Below are 21,708 nucleotides of genomic sequence, written 5' to 3'. Positions count from 1 at the left end.
GACACTTCGCAACAGACTGAGTTTGACAGACGAGCGACAGAGCAACAGATCACACGACACAAACACGAGCTCGTACAATCAAGTGTTATTTTATATATTTTTTTGCATTTTACAATTCATCGACATGCATTGCTTTGTCCTAAAACACACTCAAAACAAAAAAAACACATTACCGATAAAACAAATCACTTCTTAAAATCAAAAGGATAACTGAATAGCAAATGATTTTTTATAGTATTTACATTTTTTTTCTTTAAATTCAACTCTAAATCCTCTTTAAGTCCACTGATGAAGTAAAGGAAAGTTAATGATTAAAGTGCTCTAGAGCACTAAGCCTCAAATATAATATGAAGTAAACTTCAAGCTAAAATATACTGTAGTTTTTTTATGAAGCTAGCTCACACCCATAGTTCCAGCAGAAATATTTAACTTTTTTTTAATTTTTTATATCATATTCAATAGCAAAAGCTATTTAAAACTGCATCGATTACCTAAGACTATTTCATCAATCAAGTAAAAGGAAAAATAAAAACAAAAACAATAAATTATTCTACCTCTGGGTGTAAAATGGGACTTAAAGTAAGTAAAGCTTCCCAGATGAATTTAACATTTTTCCAGGTTTTTAATTAAATTAATTAAAATCCGATGTGATGGTTTCAGCTGTGATGTCTGTCAGTCAGACTGAAAAACATCAGGGCACATCTGTCCCGGAGCAGCAGCCTCGAGGGGCTGCCCAGAAACTGTATGACTGCAGATGTCGACTTTGATTGTCACGATGAAGACGATGAAGATATTTATGCCTCATGACAAAAATAAAAAATAGAAAAATGTGAGTGGTGTCACTTTGAAAAAACATTAAAACCCCAAAAATAATCAGCTGGGAAGACTTTAAAAAGCAGAATTTGGACTTTTTTTTGTTGTTGTCACCAATCGTCCTCCAGTCGTCCTGGTGAGTCAGATTTAAGGCACACAAGACAATCTGCAGCGTCTCTTATCTTGGCAAACTAGAATCACAGTTCAACACCTCGTCACAGACCACAGCGGTCGACAGGTCGTGCAGATCGACACACTTGTTGAAGAGTTTGGCATCTGAGAGAACAAAAGGCAAAATGCAGGGAATGCATTTTTTTTTTTCTTTCTGTAAACATAAACGAGCTGCACAGATTCAAGCTCACTGCCTATGCTTGCTTGCTTTAAAATGAAATGCACTGATAAAAACAATCAAATGAAGTCAACCACGCTCAGTCTCTCTTCATACCCTAACGGTTTGCCCGCTGACAAGAGCAAACTCCGCAGCTCAGAGCCGCGCCGCTTCTCTTCTGTCCAAACCCACGCCTCCAGGGAGGGAGCTTCATTTATTTGGTGCAGCGCTCTGCTTCTTCCCGGCCCCGGACTCCGTCTTCTTCGCCTGGGCGCTCGCTCCTGCGGTGGATTTCTGGGCGTTGTCTTTGGGTGCGTTCTGTGCAGCAGCAGCAGCGATGGTGGCGGCGGCGGCGGCGGCGGCAGGTGGAGCAGCAGCACTGGAGGATTTGGAGGCCTGCGTGGGCTTTGAGGTAGTGTTGGAAGGATGTCGCCGACGCCTCCCTTCGTCCCCGGCCGAGGACGAGTGGCGTCTCCTCCTGCCTCCCTCCTCTCCCATCGGGGGCTGCAGACACAGGTCAAAGGTCAGGATTAACATGAGAAAACAGAAACACGGAGGTTTATCACAGAGACCTGAGGCGTCCTCGAATGAAGTTTAAATGTCTATGAAGCAGAAACCGAAATAAAAACCACCAGAGCTGAAATCTCTGCCTCTTATTCTAAATCATTGCCTTTTAATCATTTAACCATTATTTACAGATTTTTCTTTTAATTGTATTGATCAGGCCAAAGGTAACGATTTACAATAAAAAGCCAAAAGCTTCACGTATTAACTGGTTTTCACTCACCACAACCCTGAAGTCCTCCAGGTTCTTGAACTGGGAGAGGTGTTCCTGCAGCTTGGGGTCAATGGGCTGGTTCTTCATCTTTGAATATTTCAGGAAGGCCCAGAACTTCTCCAGACCGTAGAGCTGACCTGGAGGAAGAGACGGGTTCAACACGAGGACTTGGAGGTTTCACCAGAACACGGAGAGGAACATCATCTACAGCTCAGTGTTTCCTCTGAAAGTTTCTATCTGACTTGATAAACCAGAACGTTCTCTCTCATTCTACATTTCAGTTGTGAATATCGTTTATGATTTTATCTAAATGTGTGAACAGTAAAACATTTACATATGCTGAGGGAATTCAGGCCATAAACTCAGGAAGATAATTTTAAAAGTCAAATATTAAGCTTATATCATTTAGAAGTTATTTAACACTTCACCACTGATCCATGAACTCGTCTGATGAGATAAGAGGCTCATGCACCAGTAAGAGGTGGAGACAGTTTGTTCTGGTTTTGTCTGCGTCTGCACAGAACTCAGATCTCCAGTCGGAGGGAGTTTCAAAACGTTTCTGACCGAACACCAAAGTAACTTAACTGGAAATAAGTGTCTCATGTCAGGACTGAGAATCGTCCGTTCTGCTTCACTGACTCGCTCAGTGTTCAACGGGTTGAGGAATCGTGTCTTGTTCTTTTTTTACTCAACTGCACATTCAGCCTAGAGGAGCTTTAGTCGGGTAAAGCAGGTTTAAAGAGGAATTAACACTCAATTTGAATTCTGCTTTTCATATACAATATATAAACTATTTGTAATGTAGCTGTAAAAGGATCAAATTACTTCTTAAACATTTATTAAAGTTAAATTCTGCAAAGTTTAGTCATGTATCATTTGTCAATCATTTAAGTTTTACTGTGTAGTTGTAAAATTGAAGACAAAATCATTCATCAGCTATTATAAAATAAATTTATTAGCTATCACATAATAAAAACACTGAAAATGTCCTTATATCTGATTAAAACTACAATCTAATATTCTTATAAACATTATTTCACTGTTTTGAATCTGCTTATAAATACTAAATAAAGGTTACTCAAATATTATTACTATTAAAATCAGTTGAAATGTAATTTTATTTTAGGCTTGATCAGTGAATCTGTGTGGTTCTTCCATACCCAAATATTTACGATATATTTTTATATAAAAGGTCAAAATATATAATAACAATGTGATGAGATTGTTCTGTCATAAAACATGTGACTAAATTATATGTTCATCTTATATTTTTCTGTTTGAAGTGTAAAGTGTTTTTCTTGAATCAGCTGACGAGTGAAAGATGAAATGTGTGAAGTCAGTTTGTTTCCTCCAGGGGAAGTGAGGTGAAGTTTGACTCGGGGACTTTACCTTTCTCAAAGTCTCTGAGCGTCTCCTCTTGAAAGTCCTTGAACAGATCTAACCTGAATCTCCTCTCTAAACCGTAGCTGTAGTATCTGAACAGACACTCCAGTCCATACCTGCGGGAGGGGGGGGGGGGGGGGGGAGAGAGAAACAAATGTTTACCTGCATTCTGACCTCACTGACAAATAAACAGTGACACTCGGCTGCACATCTGGCTCCTGGACACGGGGATCTTTACACAGACAGATGTGTGGTGTCTGCACAGGGAGGTCGTCTGTTCTCACACGTGTCTCCAAACAGGAGCTGCTTTGTGTCGGGGGTTATTAATGAGTCTAATAAAGCCGACGGGGGGAACCGGACGGACGAGTCCTCGGTTAGACGGAGTCCATACCAGCGGCTGCACCATCAGCTGATGGGGGAGTCACCGCGTCAGCTCACACACCCTGAAACTGCAGTTGCTCCTACATCAACTGCTGTCAACTTATCCAGAGAAGAATGTGGGTTTGGCAGATGTGCGAATGTGCTTCTGGCGAACGCTGCAGCAGGGAGGCCGCCTGCTGTTAACCCTGTGCTGTCTGCACACACACACACACCACAGGGGACGAGCTTCTCTTCATATCAGGGAGATTATGGGATGTTTCTACACATGAACTCTGGAGGATGTTCCCAGAATCGAGTCTGGACTTTCTCCAGAGTTTGTCTCTTTTACACGTGAACAATGCGGCAGGAGATTCTCCACTTAGACGCGTTTACACAACACAAACAGCTCTCGTTGATGTTTTGGATTTCTTCTACATGTCGAATGACGGCATCCCGAGATATTTGTTCCATTTTTGTTTGTTTTTTATATTTGTGTCTGTTGAGGATCTCAGGGTTCAGTTCATGTCTGAAAGCAGCTCATGTGAACATTTGTGCCAAATGTAAAAGGATTCTCTCGAACTTAATGAGTCTATAAATTCCACTTTGTCTTCATGAGGCGAACAGTTTTTTTGTAAAGTCACCTCGACCTTTGACCTCCAAAATCTAATCAGGCGATCTTTGAGTCCAAGTGAACATTTTAACAAAATTTGAAGAATTTCCCTCAAGCCGTTGTTGAGATATTGTGTTCACAAGGGAACGGAAAACAAAAAAGCTTCAGAGCTTTAAGACGTTTGCTCATTTTCACCACAATCTGGTGAGTGTAACTATCGGAGCCTTTATTAATCATCAGAAACATGTTTGCAAGGAATCTCAGTTTCTAATCAGCGACTTCCTCCCACCACCTCACCTGTAGTTGTCTTTGGCGTCCTCCACTGAACACTGTTTGAACTCCTCGTACATCTTCCTGTTGAAGTTGTCCCTCAGGAAAAAGGACCAGAATCTGAACAGGGTGTTCATCTCCTGGGACTGACCGACTCCCAACCGTTTCCTCTCTGGGAAAACATCAGACATGTCAGAAACGCCTTCTCATCTTCAGCACACAGGGGAATGCAACAATCAAATAAAACGTGACTGAGTGGGGGGGGGGGGGGGTTCTGGTTCTGTACCGTTAAGGCACCGTCGGCGGTACTTGTGGTAACCCTGCTGGGTGAAGCCGTTGTCCCTCAGCAGCTCGTGGGATGGATGCCAGAATTTGGGCAGAGACTGGGGGGTGCAGCCGTAGCTTCCCGACAGCGGCGCCGCTTCTGATGGAGACGCGTTGGAGCTGCTGTGGAGGGACGAAGACGAATCGTGTGAGTGTCATGTTTAAAAACCTCTCTCCTTTATTCTCTAAAAACACATCTTTATTTTCATATTCTGTATAGAAGACAAAGACAGTGAAAGACGGCAGTGGCTGGTCCGTGTTCTTCTTTTCCATCTCATCGTTAAACAGAAACGAGTCAACAACGGAGTCGGACCTGATGGATGTGGAGCGCGGCCGGTGTTCACGGGAGTCCATCACCCAGCCGATGTGCGCCTCCTGTGGAGGGTTGGAGCTGTGGCGTGTCTTCTTCTTCCTCGACATCTGGAAGGAAAACAACACATTCATGATAATCGTACGTTCATATTGTTAAACCTTTGTTTAAATCAGGTAAACCCCGTGTGACCTGAAGCCGGCTCACCTGTCCGTCGACGGTGCCGCTCTCCTTCATCACGGGGAAGAAGCGCGGCGCCTTGTTAGGGTCCTGGCGTCCGGGGGTGCGAGGCGTTCTGGGGGTTCGGGGCTCGTGAGTGCTGGGCGACTCTGGGACCGTTGTGGGCAGAGAGTGGGACAGTTCTGCGGCGCTGTCCACTGAGAACACACGTTACCAGAGAAGATCTTAGTCACACATCTTGATTATCGTCCACTAGGAATAAATAACTGGCTTTCAAACGTTTTAGCAGATTTTAAACATTCCTTGTACGTGATGATGTGATAAGTTACATGTGACATGCAAAGTTCTGCTCCTGAGTGGATTGTCAACCCACCTGGCATCGGAGGAGGTGGCACTTCCTGGTTCGGGTCAACAGGCACTTTGGGGGCGAGAGTGTCAAACTCGTCTTTAGTGATGACGCTCAGCTTCTTGAAATTCTCCGCTTCCTGCTGCGGAGACACAGAAACACGAGTAAAATCGCTTTAATTACAATTCACAAGGTTCTGATTTGATTTCCTATAATAAGCCAACTTTAGAAAAATAAATAAATTTATGATTTAAGTAATTTCTTTAAGAAAAAAAACTATATTTTTGCTGATTCCAGCTTCTCAAACGTGAGGAATTTGTGCTTTTCTTTGTTGTACAATATAGTGAAATAATTATTGTTTAATCTAACACTTAATTGGACAAAATCAATTTATGGTCAAATTATAATCTTTACTGAGAGTTTTAATTTGTTTTTCTCTGTAATTGTGAAGAAAAAAAAAAGAATATAATCAACATTAACAATCACCGTATTCCTGCGCCGCACTTATGTAATATTTGAAATATGCTGTTTAAACTGATAACAGTGAGACATGGTGGTAAAAATACACGATGTTGGCAGCGGCTGCAGCCGGTGTGACACTCAGCAGCCGTGAGTCGGACTTCGAACTTTACACATCAGCAACAGGAGGAGGAAAAACACAGGCGACCTTGGGGGGGGGGGGGGGGGGGGGGGGTGTGTGTGTGTGTGTGTGTGTGTGTGTGTGTGTTCAGGCGTGACGTTTCCCACATGTGGCGACATCGCTGACGACCTTTGAGCCCAGAATGAGCTGAACACACTGAAAAAACATCCAAGAAAAAAAGAAAAAAGACGTCCGCTGACATTTTAAGATTTTACACGGAGTAAATAATGTTGTTTGAAAGATATTTACTCTTGAGACTTGAAATATTGACTGAAGGTCAGAGTCGATATGAAATTTTCAGAGGACGATACAGAGCAGATTTCAAAACGTATTGTTTCTATTATATATTAATGTCGACAGCAGGACTTTAACTTTTCTCACTGGACAGGAACATTTTTGAAATTCTTCTCTCTGTTTATTTCTTAACTCCGTGGTCTGTGTTTCAGGGGAAAGATCAAATACTACATAATAATATAATAATAACTGCTCATGTTGACATCACAGTTCTTTCTTTCGCTGAAATCCTCATTAATCATCTGATAGAGAATCACAACATCTGTATTTGTTCTGACTTCTGAACTGAAATTGACCTTTGACCTCACAGAGAGCAGAGCGTCTGTCTCTTACTAAGCAGAAGACCAGTGACTCCACACGAGGTTCCCCGGCCCCGGGCCCTCGCGCCCCGTGTGGGACGCTGAGCTCTGGAAGCAGCTGTGTGACACGTGTGTCGTCTGGAGGATCGTGGGCGATGAACAGTTTATTTTTGTCCCCCTGTTCGCACTGTGAGGTTTAACAGCTCTGTTTTGACATTTTAACAATTAAAATCCAGTGAATACAAGTGTAAGCTCCAGAAACGTTAAAACTAATCTTGTGGCGTGATGGTTTTATAAATATATATAAATATTTCACCAGGTTTTATTTGTGCAGCTCATCTGCAGATTTCCCTTCATGAAACAATGAAGTTGAGGGTATTTGAATTTCTTATTTGCAACAACAATTAACCGAGCATCTTGTGTTGTCCAACAACTTCAACTTCAAGTTTGTGTGGTTGAACTAATGCAGGATTCTGCCCGTCTGCAGAGGACGGTAAAAGCCTTTTGGATGTTTTTACAGACCACGGACGCAGTGAGAGTGAGAAAGACTCTAGATCAGTAGGAAACTGTGGCAGAACAAATCAGACGTTGGAAGGAAACACTCGTCCTGGTCGTGTTTAGCTGCCGTCAGAGTTCATCTTCATCTTCTTGTGACTGATCTGCATCTATGTTTTTCTTACCTTGATGACCTCGATCTGTTCCTCTCCCGTCCATAGGTCCTGTTCATAGTAGTACAGCCCGTCATTGATGGCTTTGGCGAGGTCGGTAGTGAGCTTGGCACGGGACTCGTGGTTGCCCGTCCGGTCGCCACTGGGGTGTTTACGCATGTGGGGAGGAGTCTGGGTGACGATGAGGATCTTGTTGACGTCTTGGTCGTCCAGCTCGTAGTCCGAGTTGTCCTCGTCTGACCAGTCGGTGAATTGGTTTTTCCTGGGCGCCATCTGCTCCATTTCCTCGTCGAATAGGAAGTCCAGCTCCTCCTGGTCGGGCACGGCCGGCACAGGAGCTTGGCTGCTGGGAGGCGTCTTACTGTCGCCCTGGATGAGACAGCGAACACACAGAAGCACATTTTAAATTCAGGGTGTGACGACGTTTATTAAACCGCACGATGATGATGTCCAAAACTCCTGAGAGCAAATTCTGGTTCATAAATCAATGTGAAGATCCTGGTTCTGTGACAAAACCACTAATGAAGAGCAATTAAACCTGTTCAACCTGTATATTGTTATAATAAAAGGACCAGAAGATCCATAATAACAACAACATCACTGGTATGTAACTTGAAGTGTTGTGTTATTCGCCTTGTTTCTACAGGAGAAGAATCAGGATGTGAGATTGCAGAAATAAAAAAAACTGCACCAACAGAACTGTTCCAAAAATAAATCAGCCGACGTCAGTTATAATGAAGTAACGTGACACATTTGTTGAGCTGCTCATGTTATTATATTAGTGACGGCTCAGTTGTTGTACTTTGGATAGTGTGAGTCTGTAAATGAAGTTAAACATTGAAGCAAAGGTCTGGTGACTTACTAAACATGACTGAATTATTACAGCACATTATGAACGAGGCTGTTTTAGTTGAGTTAATACGAGAGAAGACATAAATGAGAAGAACAGGGGGGTGGGGGGGAAAGTCTGAGAGGGGGCGAGTGAGGAGGGAAGTACTCAACTGAGGAGGGGAGGAGATCGGGTGGGAGCGCTGAGGGAGGAGAGGAGGCTACAACACACACATCATCACTGACATGCTGCCGGTGGAAAGATGGAGGAGGAAAAAACAGAGGGGACAGACGGAGAGGAGACATGATGAAGGAGAGAAGACAGGAAACAGGCAAATGGAAACACACAGTGATGATGGAAGGGATGGAAAATAGACATGTGAGGTTTAAATGCGTTTAATTTTTCTCCTGAATGTGTTTTGCTTTGAAATGTAATATTCTCGGAGTTGTGATAAGTATTTTATTGTGGTTTGGTTTCCTGCTGACAAGACGATCCAGGAATTTCAGATTTCCTGTTGCAGCACCAACTCACTTCCTGACGCAAAACCAAGATTCCTTTGGGCAGTATTTGGTCATTTCCTGTTCTCGCACCACGGTTCACTACATCGACAGGAAACCAGGAAATAAACGCTCAACAGTGGCTCTGCATCGCAACTACGGTCAAAACCGTTTTCTAGTTTCTCAAGTGTCGTCTTGTTTTTCAAAATAACTAAGGTATATTTTAACATTGTTCTCAAGTTCAAGCAGAAGATCAGCCTGTACATTTTAACATTATTTTCCAAGTTGTCCTTTCTGAGGGTTTGTTTACGACCTGTCTGAGCATGTGACGGCTCGTGTCGAGGGGCTGAAGATGCCCAAGTGCTCTTTCCCTTTCAGTACCTTTGCCTTCGCTGACGGCTGCTTGTGGCGTTTCTCCACCTGGATCCAGGCGTCAGGGTCCGGCTTGGGGGCGGCGGCGTCTTCAAAGACGTCTGTGGTGGGGAGCTCCTCTTGGCTCGAGGAGTCGGCCTCGGCTGAGTCCTGAGACTCGGCAGACTCAGGAGGAGTCTCCTTCACGGGCGATGAAGCTTAAAGAATAAAGGCATCGTAAAAACACTGGAGACGACCTTTAGCGACACTTCAAATAAATACATCACACCTCACACTGTCAGTTCTCATTTGGGCCACAAGGTGCTAACGTCTGGAATCTCAACTCTTCATCGTTAAAGTCGATCAACAACAACCGTGACAAGTCAAAGAGGGAACGCTGCTTCAAATCCCAAATATATTTAATTGACAGTGATTTTAGGGAAAAGCAGCAAATCTTTACATTAAAGATGGAACCCCTTTTAGCTGTTTTGCTTTAAAATATGATGTGACAGATTCTCCTTGTGAGCAATTAATTTCATTGTTCAACTGCTTGAATAATAAGCCACTAATAATTGATTTAGCACTAATTCATCCTCCACAAAGAGAGTCATTCATAACTATGAACATTAACCCATCAGACTGTTTCCAGCAGTGGATCTTTATCAGTTTTCAGGAGGTGGACTGTGTGTGTGAGTTAAAACAAACCAGAGTGTGTGTTTATAGTGCTGAAGGTGAATGGAGCAGCTCATTCATGTGTTTTAATAGAAGCAGCTCAGAGGAATAAAGACACAAACACTTAATAAAGAAACATGAAGAGACTTCACGTTGGTGCTGCACGGAGTTGAACACTGACCGGAGTTTGTGGAGCTGAGAGTCTGACGAGGAACGAACTCGGGGCAGTTGATGAGCTGAGAGAAGTCGGTTCGGGGGGAGCCCCCGACGGGGGGGGTGGGGATGGGCCAGCGCTCCGGCTCAATTTTACAGCGAACTTTGTCGTCCACCAGCTCCACCTCCGTGCTGCTCTTCAGGGCCTGGGGGGGCAGGAAGCGTTAGTACAAGGACGTTCACACTCGTATCCATGAATTGTGTGGCAGCATTTTCACTGCCTTCAATTGTCTTATTGTGTTTTTATTGTGTTTGTAACCTCCACAGAGGAGGTCACGTTTTCATCAGGAGGAATATTTAAAAACTACTGAGCCCATTTCCATCAAGTTCTGTGGAGGGGGGGGGGAGCAGGACCCAAGAGAGGGGATCAGGATGTGGATCCAGGAGTTTTTATCACTTTCTCTAACACGGGTGGTTCTTCCAAACCAAGCATCGCTACAAATGTTCGCCACCTGATTTTTCTCAAAATGGGATTAAAAGCTTAATACACGACTGTAGATGTCGTCCTCGATTTCCTTCTGACCTGAAGCCACGATGAAATTAAACTAATCCCCAGACGCAGCAGAGCAACGCACGATTGCAGAGTTTGTGTCTCAGAGACGGACGATGTGACGTTACCTCCACGATGAGGCTGACTTCGGTGGTCAGGGCCTGGACTCGGTGGAAGCTGGCGATCAGGGAGATGGGGAGGAAGCCCTGCACGTCCATCTTTCTCCTCAGGAAAAAGTCTCGCTCCAGGTTGTGGAGGCTGAAGTAGTACTCGCTGGAGGAAGGAAGCACAGTTAAATACGAGCACTCCTAAATATATGAGTAGTGCTTAAATTGAAACAATCTGGACATCAACCACGTTGTCAATCGATTTAAAGTTAATCAAACTATTTTCATAATTCATCATTTGAAGGATTTCTCTCATCTATTCTACACGTCGACTCGTGAGTTGTGAACCAGAATCTGTAGACGGGGAAATCTCTGAAATCTCCTTTACTTGTCACAGCACTTTAAGTCCCCCCCCCCCCCGCGCGTGCACGTACAAACACGAGCACGGAGGTCAGGCTCGGCCCGCAGGCGATGAGCAGGGGCTGCTTCATGTGGAGTAACGCCGGCTGAGTGAGCAGCCTGAATAACATGAAGGAGACGAGAGAGGAGAAGACAAGAATGCCCCCCCCCCCCCCTTATACCTCTCTCCTCTCCCTCCTCCCTAAAAGTTTTTCTACATTTCCTTGCACAGGCCTGCATATAATTCACCCCCCATCCCCCCAGCAGCACTCAGACTATATTTAGGACGCACCTCACCCTCCACTATTCTGAGTCTGCTTCAGTAATGAGGCCAGAGCTGTCAGTCAGACGGGCAGTGCACGCTGCCCCCTGCAGGTCACAGGGAGACCTGCAGGGGAGATTTACGACGCTGCACTTCTGTTATCGCTCTTTCACTCGCTCACACCTCGGAGCTGCGCTGCACAAACACAATCTTCTCCGGCGGTTAAAAATATTCCCACCTTGACCTTTGCAGGTATAATTTTCCATCGTACTGATAAAACTGAGGCCAACGTGTTGTGACTCGCTTCACTTCAGAGCTTCTCACGTCCATAAATACTCGTTTCTGAAACTGACGCTTGGAGGAGATTCTTTTTAGTCACAGTATTTTTACATTTCCAGAGTTTGACCTTTTGCAGCTGATGCACATCCTGTTTTAGCAGCTTAAACAATGTAAGTGGATTAAAACACAATAAACTTAGCTGGAACAAATTACTCAAGTAAAATTTTAAGGAGAAAGAGGTACATTTTTGTTTCTTACATATGATTATTTTCATTAGTTATTGATTCAAAGGGTATTTTCCCTGTTTTGATTAAAACCACAGCAGAAAGTGGAGCAAAACTTTAATCACAGCTTCCAAGAGCCAATTACAACTGAGTGACTCATTCATCCCTCAACAGCTGTAAAAATACAACCAAACATAAATAATGTGAATGTCTCATTCTAATAAGTGGTATTAAAAAGATTAAGATCCATTTATTTACTTTTGGAATTGGAGAGCCAATGAAACCTACAGTGAAAATCACTCAAAATGATAGAAAGCTATTTATTCAATAACGTGCGCTAGCTGTGTTTTAACAGTTCTCATTTAGGTTCTGGACATTTCAGGAGGTGATGGTGGCAAGAAAAAAAAGAATCTGAATCAATTCCTCCGATCTGCGTTCAGCGTCTTTATGCTCCCATGTCGCCCAGTCGGTTGTTTAGGTAAACGTACTGAAACCTGCATGATTTAAAAGAACAGGGAAGGAGAGAGTTGTCATTTTCTTACATTTGACGTTTGATGTATTCCTTGAGGAGCTTTTCATCCACCGTGTACATCTGGACCTTGCTGCCGTCGTCGTAATAGTAAACCATGTTGGAGCCGAAGTCGGCCTGAGCAGAGCCGTCGGACGACTGAGAGTCTCTGAAGCTCTGGGAGAATTCATAACGACCTGAGAGAGCAGAGGAGAAACAGAAGAAACGAAAAGTTTTTAGATGGTTAACTCATCTGTGCAGTGATTATAACAAGAGAGCTTTGAAACGTTGTTTTATGGAAAAGAAAGTGATGAAAAGCTTTTCTATACGAAAGAAAACATAGCACCATCAGTATGACTGTGTGACTTTTAGGTGGTATTTCCAGTGTAAAAGTATTTAAAAAAAACAAACCTCGTCCACGACCTCTCCCGCGCCCACGACCTTTCCCTCGGCCTCGTACTCCACCACGAACGCTCCCACTGTCACTTCGGACGCTGGCGGCCTCGTCGCCGAAGTCCCGCGGCCCACTTCTCCAACCTGCGGACCAGAAAACGTTCAAGTCCACTGTCCGCACGTACACCACGTACCCCCCCCCCCATCAGGTATTATCTTAATGATTTAGTTTTGTTTATTTACAACGTGAGTGAATATCTGACTTACTCAAGATTAAACTTCCTTAAACCTCAGATATAAAGTTGGGTGTTTCAAATGCTATGATAACCAATAGAAATAAATAAAACTATGACAATAAAAACCCAGGTTACTGGATTTAAAAAAGGTCATTTTATTTTGGTGCCTTTTGGAGTTTTAATAGAAAACCTCCAGAGTGATACGAGCAGCGAGACGTGCACAGGCTCTGAACCGGAGTTTGAATTGTCAGTTTGATCTCCGCTGTGTTTCTACACCATGCTTTCATCCTGCCACGTGTTAGTTTGAAGGGAAAAAAAAGCTCGAACACCCAGAAACACAGAGACGCTGCAAACCCACGAGTGAAGAAGCAAAACAGAGACTGAGGTCGTGCACAGAAAACATGGAGCCGCTGGCCACTTACTCCTGCTGCTATCATGCGGCCTGTTATTATGGAGCGTGTGATTGGGCGACGTGGGGTCGGGGGAGTCGCTGTTGGGCTCCGTGTCCGAGCGTGTGTGGGCCCCACTGGGCGTCTTGTCGCCGTGGCCGCCGTCGTCCCGGGACCCTTCCTCCAGCGGCAGAGAAACCCACTTACGTTTGTTACCTAGCGATGATTGCACAACCGGAAACAAGAGCTTCAAGAGGGTTGTTCCCAAATGGATTTTCATTTTGGAACAAATTGAAATTGAAATAAAACTCAGTGCGACTCGAATATAAAGATCAAATCGATGAGGAAACTTCTTCTTCTGATCTTAATGCAACTCAACTGGATATAAAGTGAAGGAATATGTTTGATGAATCATTGGAGCCTGACAGATTTATGAATAAGTCTGTATGTTTGCCAATATGACTTATATTCAAAGGATAGAAAATGTAGAAAAGAGGTGTATTTATGGATATTTTTGTGTGTTTAATTAACACGGTAAAGATTACACGAGATGTAACATGTAAATTTGTGAACATCAGTTTTGCTGGTGACTGAACCAGATCAGCAGCTTCCTCCTGTTTCCTGACTTCATGCAAAACTAAAACAAGTAGCTGCTGTCTATATCTATATATACAGTACAAGTATATGCACATATGATATTAACCCTTTTATCTATTAAGCATATAGAGCTTAATATATAGCCCAAACTGTCTAAATACATCATGAACTGATATTAATGAAGTCGTCCAATATTCAAAAAGAGGTTTAAAAGGGAGTTTTGTAGTAATATATGAAGGATTTTCAAAGCTTTAGTGAATTATCTCGTATCCTAACTTCATCTCTGCTTCAGACTTGATGAAGTGGGAGTGAATCAGTGGAAGTGCAGCAAATAGGTGATCACAGCAGAACATGCAACCAATCATGATCGATACAGTTATTGACATGCTCCCTCAATGCAGAAGAGATCTGAGTCGTCGCTGTGCGGTGGAAGACGTGCAGCATCAATACAAGAATTAGCTACATTACACTTTCTACCACAAAGTTTAGATCAAGGTTGTTTCTTCTGGAGATTTATCTTCACGACACAGCGACGAAATATGAATGAATCAAACCAGGACTGCAGCAGCTGAACACGCTGAACCCAAAAGAGAAAGAAAAGCCTCCTCACCCTCACCTCCTCTCTTCTTCAGGCTGGCGCTCTTGGCGTCCGGTGCCGTCTTGGACTCTCCGTCTTTGGGCAGCTCTCCCAGCGGGTCGGGCTGAGCCTCCTGGTTCTCTTTGCTCTCACCCCCGTCGTGGCTGCTCTCAGATTTCCTGTCCGGTCGCTCGCTCGTCTTCTCCTTCTCCCCGCGAGAGGAGCTGGGCTTCTTTCCGTTGTTGAGGACATTCTGCTGCTGCTGCGGAGACGGACAGGCACAAGGTTATATTTGTGCTTTATTCGATAACAATTCAACTTTGTATTCTTTAATATTTCACTTTTTTAAATTTGGTTGCATCCGTTTGTTCTGTGTCCTTTGTAAAAAATCTAATTTTGCCTTTACATTTTTGGTTCCTACGCCAAATATTAAACATCTGCTTGGACGGTAAAATCCAGTACTAAAGATTGATTACCAGATGTAGATATGATATATTTTTTTTACTTTTCTGAAACTTAAAAAGTGAATTTACTTCATGTAGAAGTTCCCAACAACGTAATGTAATGTATCAGGAAAGTAAAACCTGACAAATCGCAAAAAAATTAAGTAATAAAAGAACATTTCTTGTATAGTATATATTTTTTTTATTCTTTACTCATACTTTTGCCTTTTTCTTGTGAATGATTTAGTTGAACTACTGAACATAAGTTGTTTCTGTTGGACATGGATTCATTTAAAGAGTCGATCTTTACTACCACGATTTTTCAAATTCGTATTTGTCTTTAGAGACAAATAAGCACGAGGACTGTTAAAACATGGCTGCGTGTTTTTTAATGCTCCGTCTGGTGAGCACATATCAGAAAAGCCTGTGTGTCAGTCAACCAGTGTGTTTGGTAGCAGGGAACTAACACAACGTTGTATTGAACTAACATCAGCCACACACGTGATCACAGACACACACACGACGCACCTCTTTGGCCAGTTCCCCGGGTGTGGGCCAGTTTGTGATATCGCTGAAGTCACTCGACTGTAAAATGAAGAGAAATGAACACATGCATTAATGACAACAGATCAATATTTTAGTTTTCACAAGTCGACCCCTGTCACCTCCACTGGTTAGATCAACATTGCGTGTGGAGCAGGTGGAGGAGGAGGAGGTAGAGGAGGAGGAGGAGGAGGAGGAGAGGGAAGAGGTCAGTGCTCCGTCTGCAGAGGAACTGCAAACACCGATAAACAGGCCGAGCCACTTTCCAGCAACGTGGATGATGTAAATTTGGGAAATCTGATACGAGATCAAGGTCAGAAGGACGAGGGTCAGAAAAATAAAATCCTGATATTCTGATCACAGCTGCTCTAGTAGAGGGAGGAAAGTGGTTTTGGAAACAAGAAGGATGTTTAAAGGGTATTTTGGCTTTTTAAAAACTCTTAACTGATGCAGGTGAAGTGACAGAGACGTTTTCCTTCACTTGGAAGTAACTTAATCAAAAGGTTAGTTCACACAAATTGAGAATTAAATGTATGTGATCGTCAAATAACAACAGAAACCATAGGAATCTTTTACGGACCATTTTTCATTCCAAACAAATAAAACCAGCATCAGTGAATCTTAATAACTTCTATATATTCATGATTATGCGTTAAAATACCTTTAAATTGAAAAGGCAGAGTCTTGCTTCATGTGTTAAGTTGTGTTTTGTTTACAATCAGTTCACTGGTAAGTAAAGCTGCATGTAAAGTTTACTTACAACAAACAAAGCCCGTTATCGTTCACGGTTTCTCACCAGAACTCGTGTGTTCAACCTTAAGTTGGAACATAGTTTAATTTCCTTCTACCTAAACTATTTGGTTATATGTCATATTTGAAAGGTTTATTAAATCCAGCTTTGTTTATGTCCATGTTTAAAAGTAACTTTGTTCTTCAGCTTCTTTGCTGGTGCACTGCTGCAGATGGTGGCACATTACTGCCACCTGCTGGTCAGTGGAACATTGTGCAGTCAGTGTTGTGTTGCAAAACATGTGCTACAATTTAAAAAAATATATTTTAGAAAGTGTAAACTTAACTTACTCAAGTTGTGTTTACTGCAAAAATCAGATGATTATATGTTTTACTCATATTTTGTCTTTCTTTCTTGACTTTGTGAACTTATCTTTTTCATCCAAATCAATGATTCTGAAGCGAGAAGCAAAATTAATCAATTTAATTATTAGCTTCAGCTCTACACTGAAAATCTTTTGGTTTCTGAACTAAGACAGTTGAAGAGTTTAATTTAGATTCTGGGAAACTATGGTGATAATTTTTTCACAATCTTACAAACCATCAATAATAAGTTTCTGCTTCACATATAGAAAACTATTTGTTTTTAAATGTTGATATTGCAAATACTGTGATATACATTTATAAAACATGAATTCATATTGTGGTAATTGTGCTGTTGTGTCAAGGCTGTCGTAGATTTTAAAAAACAGACGCCAGGGACGTGAAACCTGTGAAAACTTTCTGAGAAACATGATTATCTGAAATGACAAAGAAAAGCAAACAAAACAAGCCGCCAGCAGCAGATGTTGATTTCCCATCCTGCATTTCACCAGCAGGCAGAACTTAAGCCTGGTGATATAGGAACATGTGATCACTTCAAAAAGAGTCCAACATGGTGGTTTATTTACAAGTGGGTGACAGGAGCCGCTCCAACGCCTCCACGACTCCTGACTGCAGCTTCTGGAGGCTCCGGCTTGTGACAACTTTAATGTCAAACAGATTTGGAAAAAGGAATAAATAAAAAAAGAATAAAGATCCTCGTTACCTTGCTGGACTTTCTCGTCCTGGGTTTGCTGGCTCGGACGACTTTCAGAGCGTTTTGTTGATCTGCAGACACAGAGTCAATGAGTGAAAGTGACATCATGATATTTACCAGAACAGAGTCAAATCTAAATCCCCCCCCCCTTTTTTTTTTCCCCCAGTCTTAGCGCAGGTGAGCAGGTTGCTCCACGCTGGAGTCAGAAAGTTGAGTCATGTACTATTGCCCTGCTCAGTGCGTCTGTGTGTGTGTGTGTGTGTGTGTGTGTGTGTGTGTGTGTGTGTGTGTGTAGCGCAGGGAATTTCTGTCAGTACAGAACGAATAAATATCCTCCTCCCCCCAAGGGACTGAGCGACTGAACGAGTCGAGGGTGTTTTGTGTGTAGCCAGCAGCGGTATGCGGCTGCGTCTCTGCAGGCAGCTGCACGCTGGGAGTGGCCCGCTGCAGCCTGACAGTCCCTATCGCTCGGCAGGGGATGGTCGGATTGATAAGCGACGCAGGGGCCGGGGCTTCCATACAAATTGGGTGTATGCATGAGCGAGCCCGCAGGCGTCCACCCACAGAGCTGCCTGTACAGTAGCGCTGTAAAACGATGCCTGCTCTCCTGCCAGAGTGGAACGCTTCAAATATAGCTCCTCCGGTCGCTATGTGCTCTGACACACATTCACAACTCAGATTCAGGCTCAATTCAACACCACCACAGTTTGACAGTTTTTACATCTGAACGAGTGGACGTATCCGGGGGAATTGTTTCAACATTTAAACTGGCAGGGGAAATGATGAGGTGTTGAATAAATGGGTTAATAAGACACACAGAAAGTTTAATCAATCTGAAGTTTGTCAACATCAAACTCCCAAGTTCAGGCAAACTTCAAGTTGAGGCTGCAACGGAAGAGAAAACACGAAGCAGGAGAGACGGGCAGCGTCCGGGATTTTACTCCCAAGTATGAGTCACAAACCAAAAACCATGGATCCTATTACATTACCCACAATGCAACAGCACCTACCATTAGGATTCCACCCCCCACCCCCCCCCCCCAATGTTTTACCATCGCCCAAACTGTACATTTTGTAACACAGGTCTTCAGTTACTGCTTTAAAGCCTGGAGTTGAAACTAAGCTAACTCTGATGATGCCAGGGACACTTTCACAGAACTTCATGTGGTCCTTTAAGTTTTGTTACTGGTTAAGTTTAAAAAAGTACAAATACGTTTTAAATAATTAACTTTTAAACTATTATCGATTGAGTAGATCTTCAATACAAAGATTTAAGTTATAAACTAATTACAACAAACAACTCATTTTAATTAAATAAAACTAAACAAATACTTATTAGTTGCAGTTTTTCAAATGGGAAGATTTGTTGTTTTTCTCCATTTTGCAACAGTGCAAATTTAATGTATTTGAGTTTTCGGTTGTTAATCAGAGGGAAATTAATGGATTAGTCGCCATTTCAACTGTAAATTAATCACTTTGGTAATTTTCTCTGTTATGTAACGGAATATATGTCAATATATCTAATATATAATATCTAATATATGGAGAAACGTTGTGTTTTTTATCTGTCCCCAGCTACTTCAATTGTATTTGGCTGTAACACTGTTTACAAAAAGTGTAAACAGTTTCACTTTTCCCTGAACTATCCCTTCGAGAGTCATTATTTGCTTTGCCACTTGTTTGTCTTAATTGCAAAGTGTGTCATGGTGGAGACTTAATCCAACTAAACAATTAACTGAATAATAAAGAGTAATCTAAAGTGTCTGATGACCACTGAACCAGCTCCTGCAGCACCTCTCCACCTGTCCGGCCACTTCGCCCACGCTCTCTGAACTGGTGACAGTGGGAGCAGGCTGGTGGGAGCAGGCTGGTGGGAGGACCTGCAGGCAGCCAGGCCATTGGACATGCACAACGTGTCTCTACAGCAGCAGCCGTTAGCCTGACTAGCTTCCACACGGCTACACGAGCCCTGCTGCACTAACACAGCACTCCACGAGAATAACCCCCCCACACCCCCCCACCATGTGCTGCATTTAACGCCGATGAGCTCCTGTGTGGAGCCGAGTGGGGGGGTGGGGGTAGCTGGTGGGAGCTCGCAGGCTAAAGAAGTAGCAGTTGTCAGCAATCAACACGTGGTGCTCAGGGAGCAATCCGAGCAGGGGGGGGGGGATGGGGCGAACATGGCACCAGCAACACCTCAGCACCGAGCTGACAGTCGAATGAGTGCACGGGGCTGTGGTGGAAATGAACCCGGGCCGAAGTGGGACAGGCCCGGGTGGGTTCAGGAGGACCGACCCCCCCCCCCCCCCGCAGAGAAGCTGTCACACGCTGCGGCAGCAATGTGCTCAGCTCCGGCCGCCGCGACCCGGACCGTCCGAACATTGTACAAAGTTTCACTCTGCTCCACTGTAACGTGTATGGGATAAAGCCCCCCCCCCCCTCTCCCCTCCTCCTCACCTTTGTCCTGGGAGCTGATGGTGTTGATGGCGACCCTGCCCGTGGTCCTCTTCGTCCACGGGTTGACTTTCGGCGGAGGAGCCTCCACAACGTTCCTCTTCGCCGCCTCCACAGCCGCGTCCGCGTCGCCGCCCTGGTCGTTCTCCTTGTCGTTCTCCTTGCACTTCCTGTGGGTGTCCGCGGGGCTCCGGTCCGCCTCGGAGCCGCCCTGCAGCGGCTTGTCGGAGCCCCTCTGCCCCGGCGGCTCCCTCTGCGCCTCGGACTTGTTTTGGTTCTTCTCCGCTGTCAGACCGGAGTCGACCTGGCTGCTCTCGACCTCTGCGGACATCCTGCTGGTCTCCTAACAGCTCGCGGTGTTAAATCCAGTGTGCCGCGGGGGTCCTGGCCCTCTGGTCCCGGAGAAAAGTCGTGGGCAGCTCGGGGGGCGACCGCATCCACAACTTGGGGTAAACAACTCCTCTCTGGGGCTGGACCTCGCTAGCCAGCTAGCCGAGTAGCTCCTGCAGCTAGCTGTTAGCTAGCTAGCGAGCGTGCAGGAGTCCGCGGGCGGAATGTGGCGATTTACCGCCCGGATCGACGCTCTGAAGCCGGCGAGTCGTTACCAGGGAGCCGGTAGAGTGTCACCATGAGACCCGCACGACCCGAACCGCTTCACCCGCGAGTTTCACCAACTTTACACGAGCTTCTCCTGCGACCTCCGGTTTCCACGCGTCCACAGCTCGTGCAGCCTGCTGCTCTCTGCCTGTAAACAGTGGCTCTGCTGCCGCCGGCGGCCACACCGCGCTACTACAGCCCACACTCTAAATCATGTGTGTTTAGAGGTTTGTTTTTCTAGTCTGTCTGTCTCTGTCTGTCTCTCTCTCTGTCTGTCACTCTGTCTGTCTGTCTGTCTGTCTGTCTCTCTCTCTGTCTGTCACTCTCTCTGTCTGTCTGTCACTCTGTCTGTTTGTCTGTCTGTCTCTCTGTGTCTCTCTGTCTGTCTGTCTGTCTGTCTGTCACTCTGTCTCTCTGTCTCTCTCTCTCTGTCTGTCACTCTGTCTCTCTGTCTGTCTGTCTGTCACTCTCTCTGTCTGTCTGTCACTCTGTCTGTTTGTCTGTCTCTCGGTCTGTCTGTCTCTCTGTGTCTCTCTGTCTGTCTGTCTGTGTGTCTCTGTCTCTCTGTCTCTCTGTCTCTCTCTGTCTGTCTGTCTGTCTGTCTCTCTCTCTGTCTCTCTCTCTCTCTGTCTGTCTGTCTCTCTGTCTGTCACTCTGTCTGTCTGTCTCTCTGTCTTTTGATCTTTCTGTCTGTCTCTCTCTGTCTTTTGATCTTTCTATCTGTCTGTCTCTCTCTGTCTTTTGATCTTTCTATCTGTCTGTCTCTCTCTCTGTCTATCTCTCTGTCTCTCTGTCTTTTGATCTTTCTGTCTGTCTGTCTCTCTCTCTCTCTCTCTCTCTCTCTCTCTGTCTATTTATATGTCTATATGTTTGTCTGTCTCTGTCTGTCGCTCTGTCTCTGTCTGTCTCTATCTCTGTGTCTCTCTCTGTCTCTCTGTCTGTCTATCTATCTATAGATTTATTTTCTTATAAGTTTGTCAGAAAAAAAAGTTGAAAGAAACAGATAAAATGTGCTGAAATAAAATGAATTTGAAATACTGATGAAAAGGTATAAAGTTAAAAGTTCTAACTGATTATTGTATTTTATTTACAGTTAAACTGTATCATTAGTTAAAAATACTTTTTTTCGCTTCTTATACCAATTGATCCTCACGGTTGTATTTCACTTTGAGTTTATTCAGATCATTTGCACCACAGAATATTCCAATGTCAAGTTTGTCCTGGTTACAATGACGGCA

General features: G+C 44.1%; 1 protein-coding gene across 5 annotated transcripts; it reads right to left on the bottom strand.

Moving 5' to 3' along the window:
- Positions 1-67: 67 nt before the first annotated feature.
- On the bottom strand, positions 68-20,674 carry larp1b (La ribonucleoprotein 1B). 5 transcript variants are annotated; one of them, XM_034577414.1, is made up of 19 exons: positions 19,877-20,674; positions 17,429-17,490; positions 15,598-15,654; positions 14,666-14,888; positions 13,486-13,668; positions 12,846-12,971; positions 12,469-12,631; positions 10,784-10,928; positions 10,134-10,311; positions 9,311-9,498; positions 7,616-7,972; positions 5,730-5,844; positions 5,384-5,553; positions 5,180-5,286; positions 4,829-4,989; positions 4,570-4,714; positions 3,309-3,418; positions 1,929-2,056; positions 68-1,645 (listed from the first exon to the last, which is right to left on the bottom strand). In XM_034577414.1, the coding sequence occupies exons 1-19, from the start codon at positions 20,202-20,204 to the stop codon at positions 1,352-1,354; spliced, it is 3,240 nt and encodes a 1,079-aa protein (XP_034433305.1). In that variant the 5' UTR covers positions 20,205-20,674; the 3' UTR covers positions 68-1,351. The 5 variants fall into 5 exon arrangements, with proteins under 5 accessions (XP_034433305.1, XP_034433301.1, XP_034433302.1 ...); XM_034577410.1 differs by having other exon boundaries at positions 14,660-14,888; positions 19,877-20,648; XM_034577411.1 differs by having other exon boundaries at positions 4,829-4,986; positions 14,660-14,888; positions 19,877-20,632.
- Positions 20,675-21,708: the final 1,034 nt, after the last annotated feature.

This window comes from Hippoglossus hippoglossus, chromosome 22 (assembly GCF_009819705.1).
Source record: "Hippoglossus hippoglossus isolate fHipHip1 chromosome 22, fHipHip1.pri, whole genome shotgun sequence".
In the NCBI taxonomy this organism is placed as follows: domain Eukaryota; kingdom Metazoa; phylum Chordata; class Actinopteri; order Pleuronectiformes; family Pleuronectidae; genus Hippoglossus; species Hippoglossus hippoglossus.
Note: the sequence above shows the minus strand (reverse complement) of the source record. Positions and strands in the feature narration are given on the sequence as shown.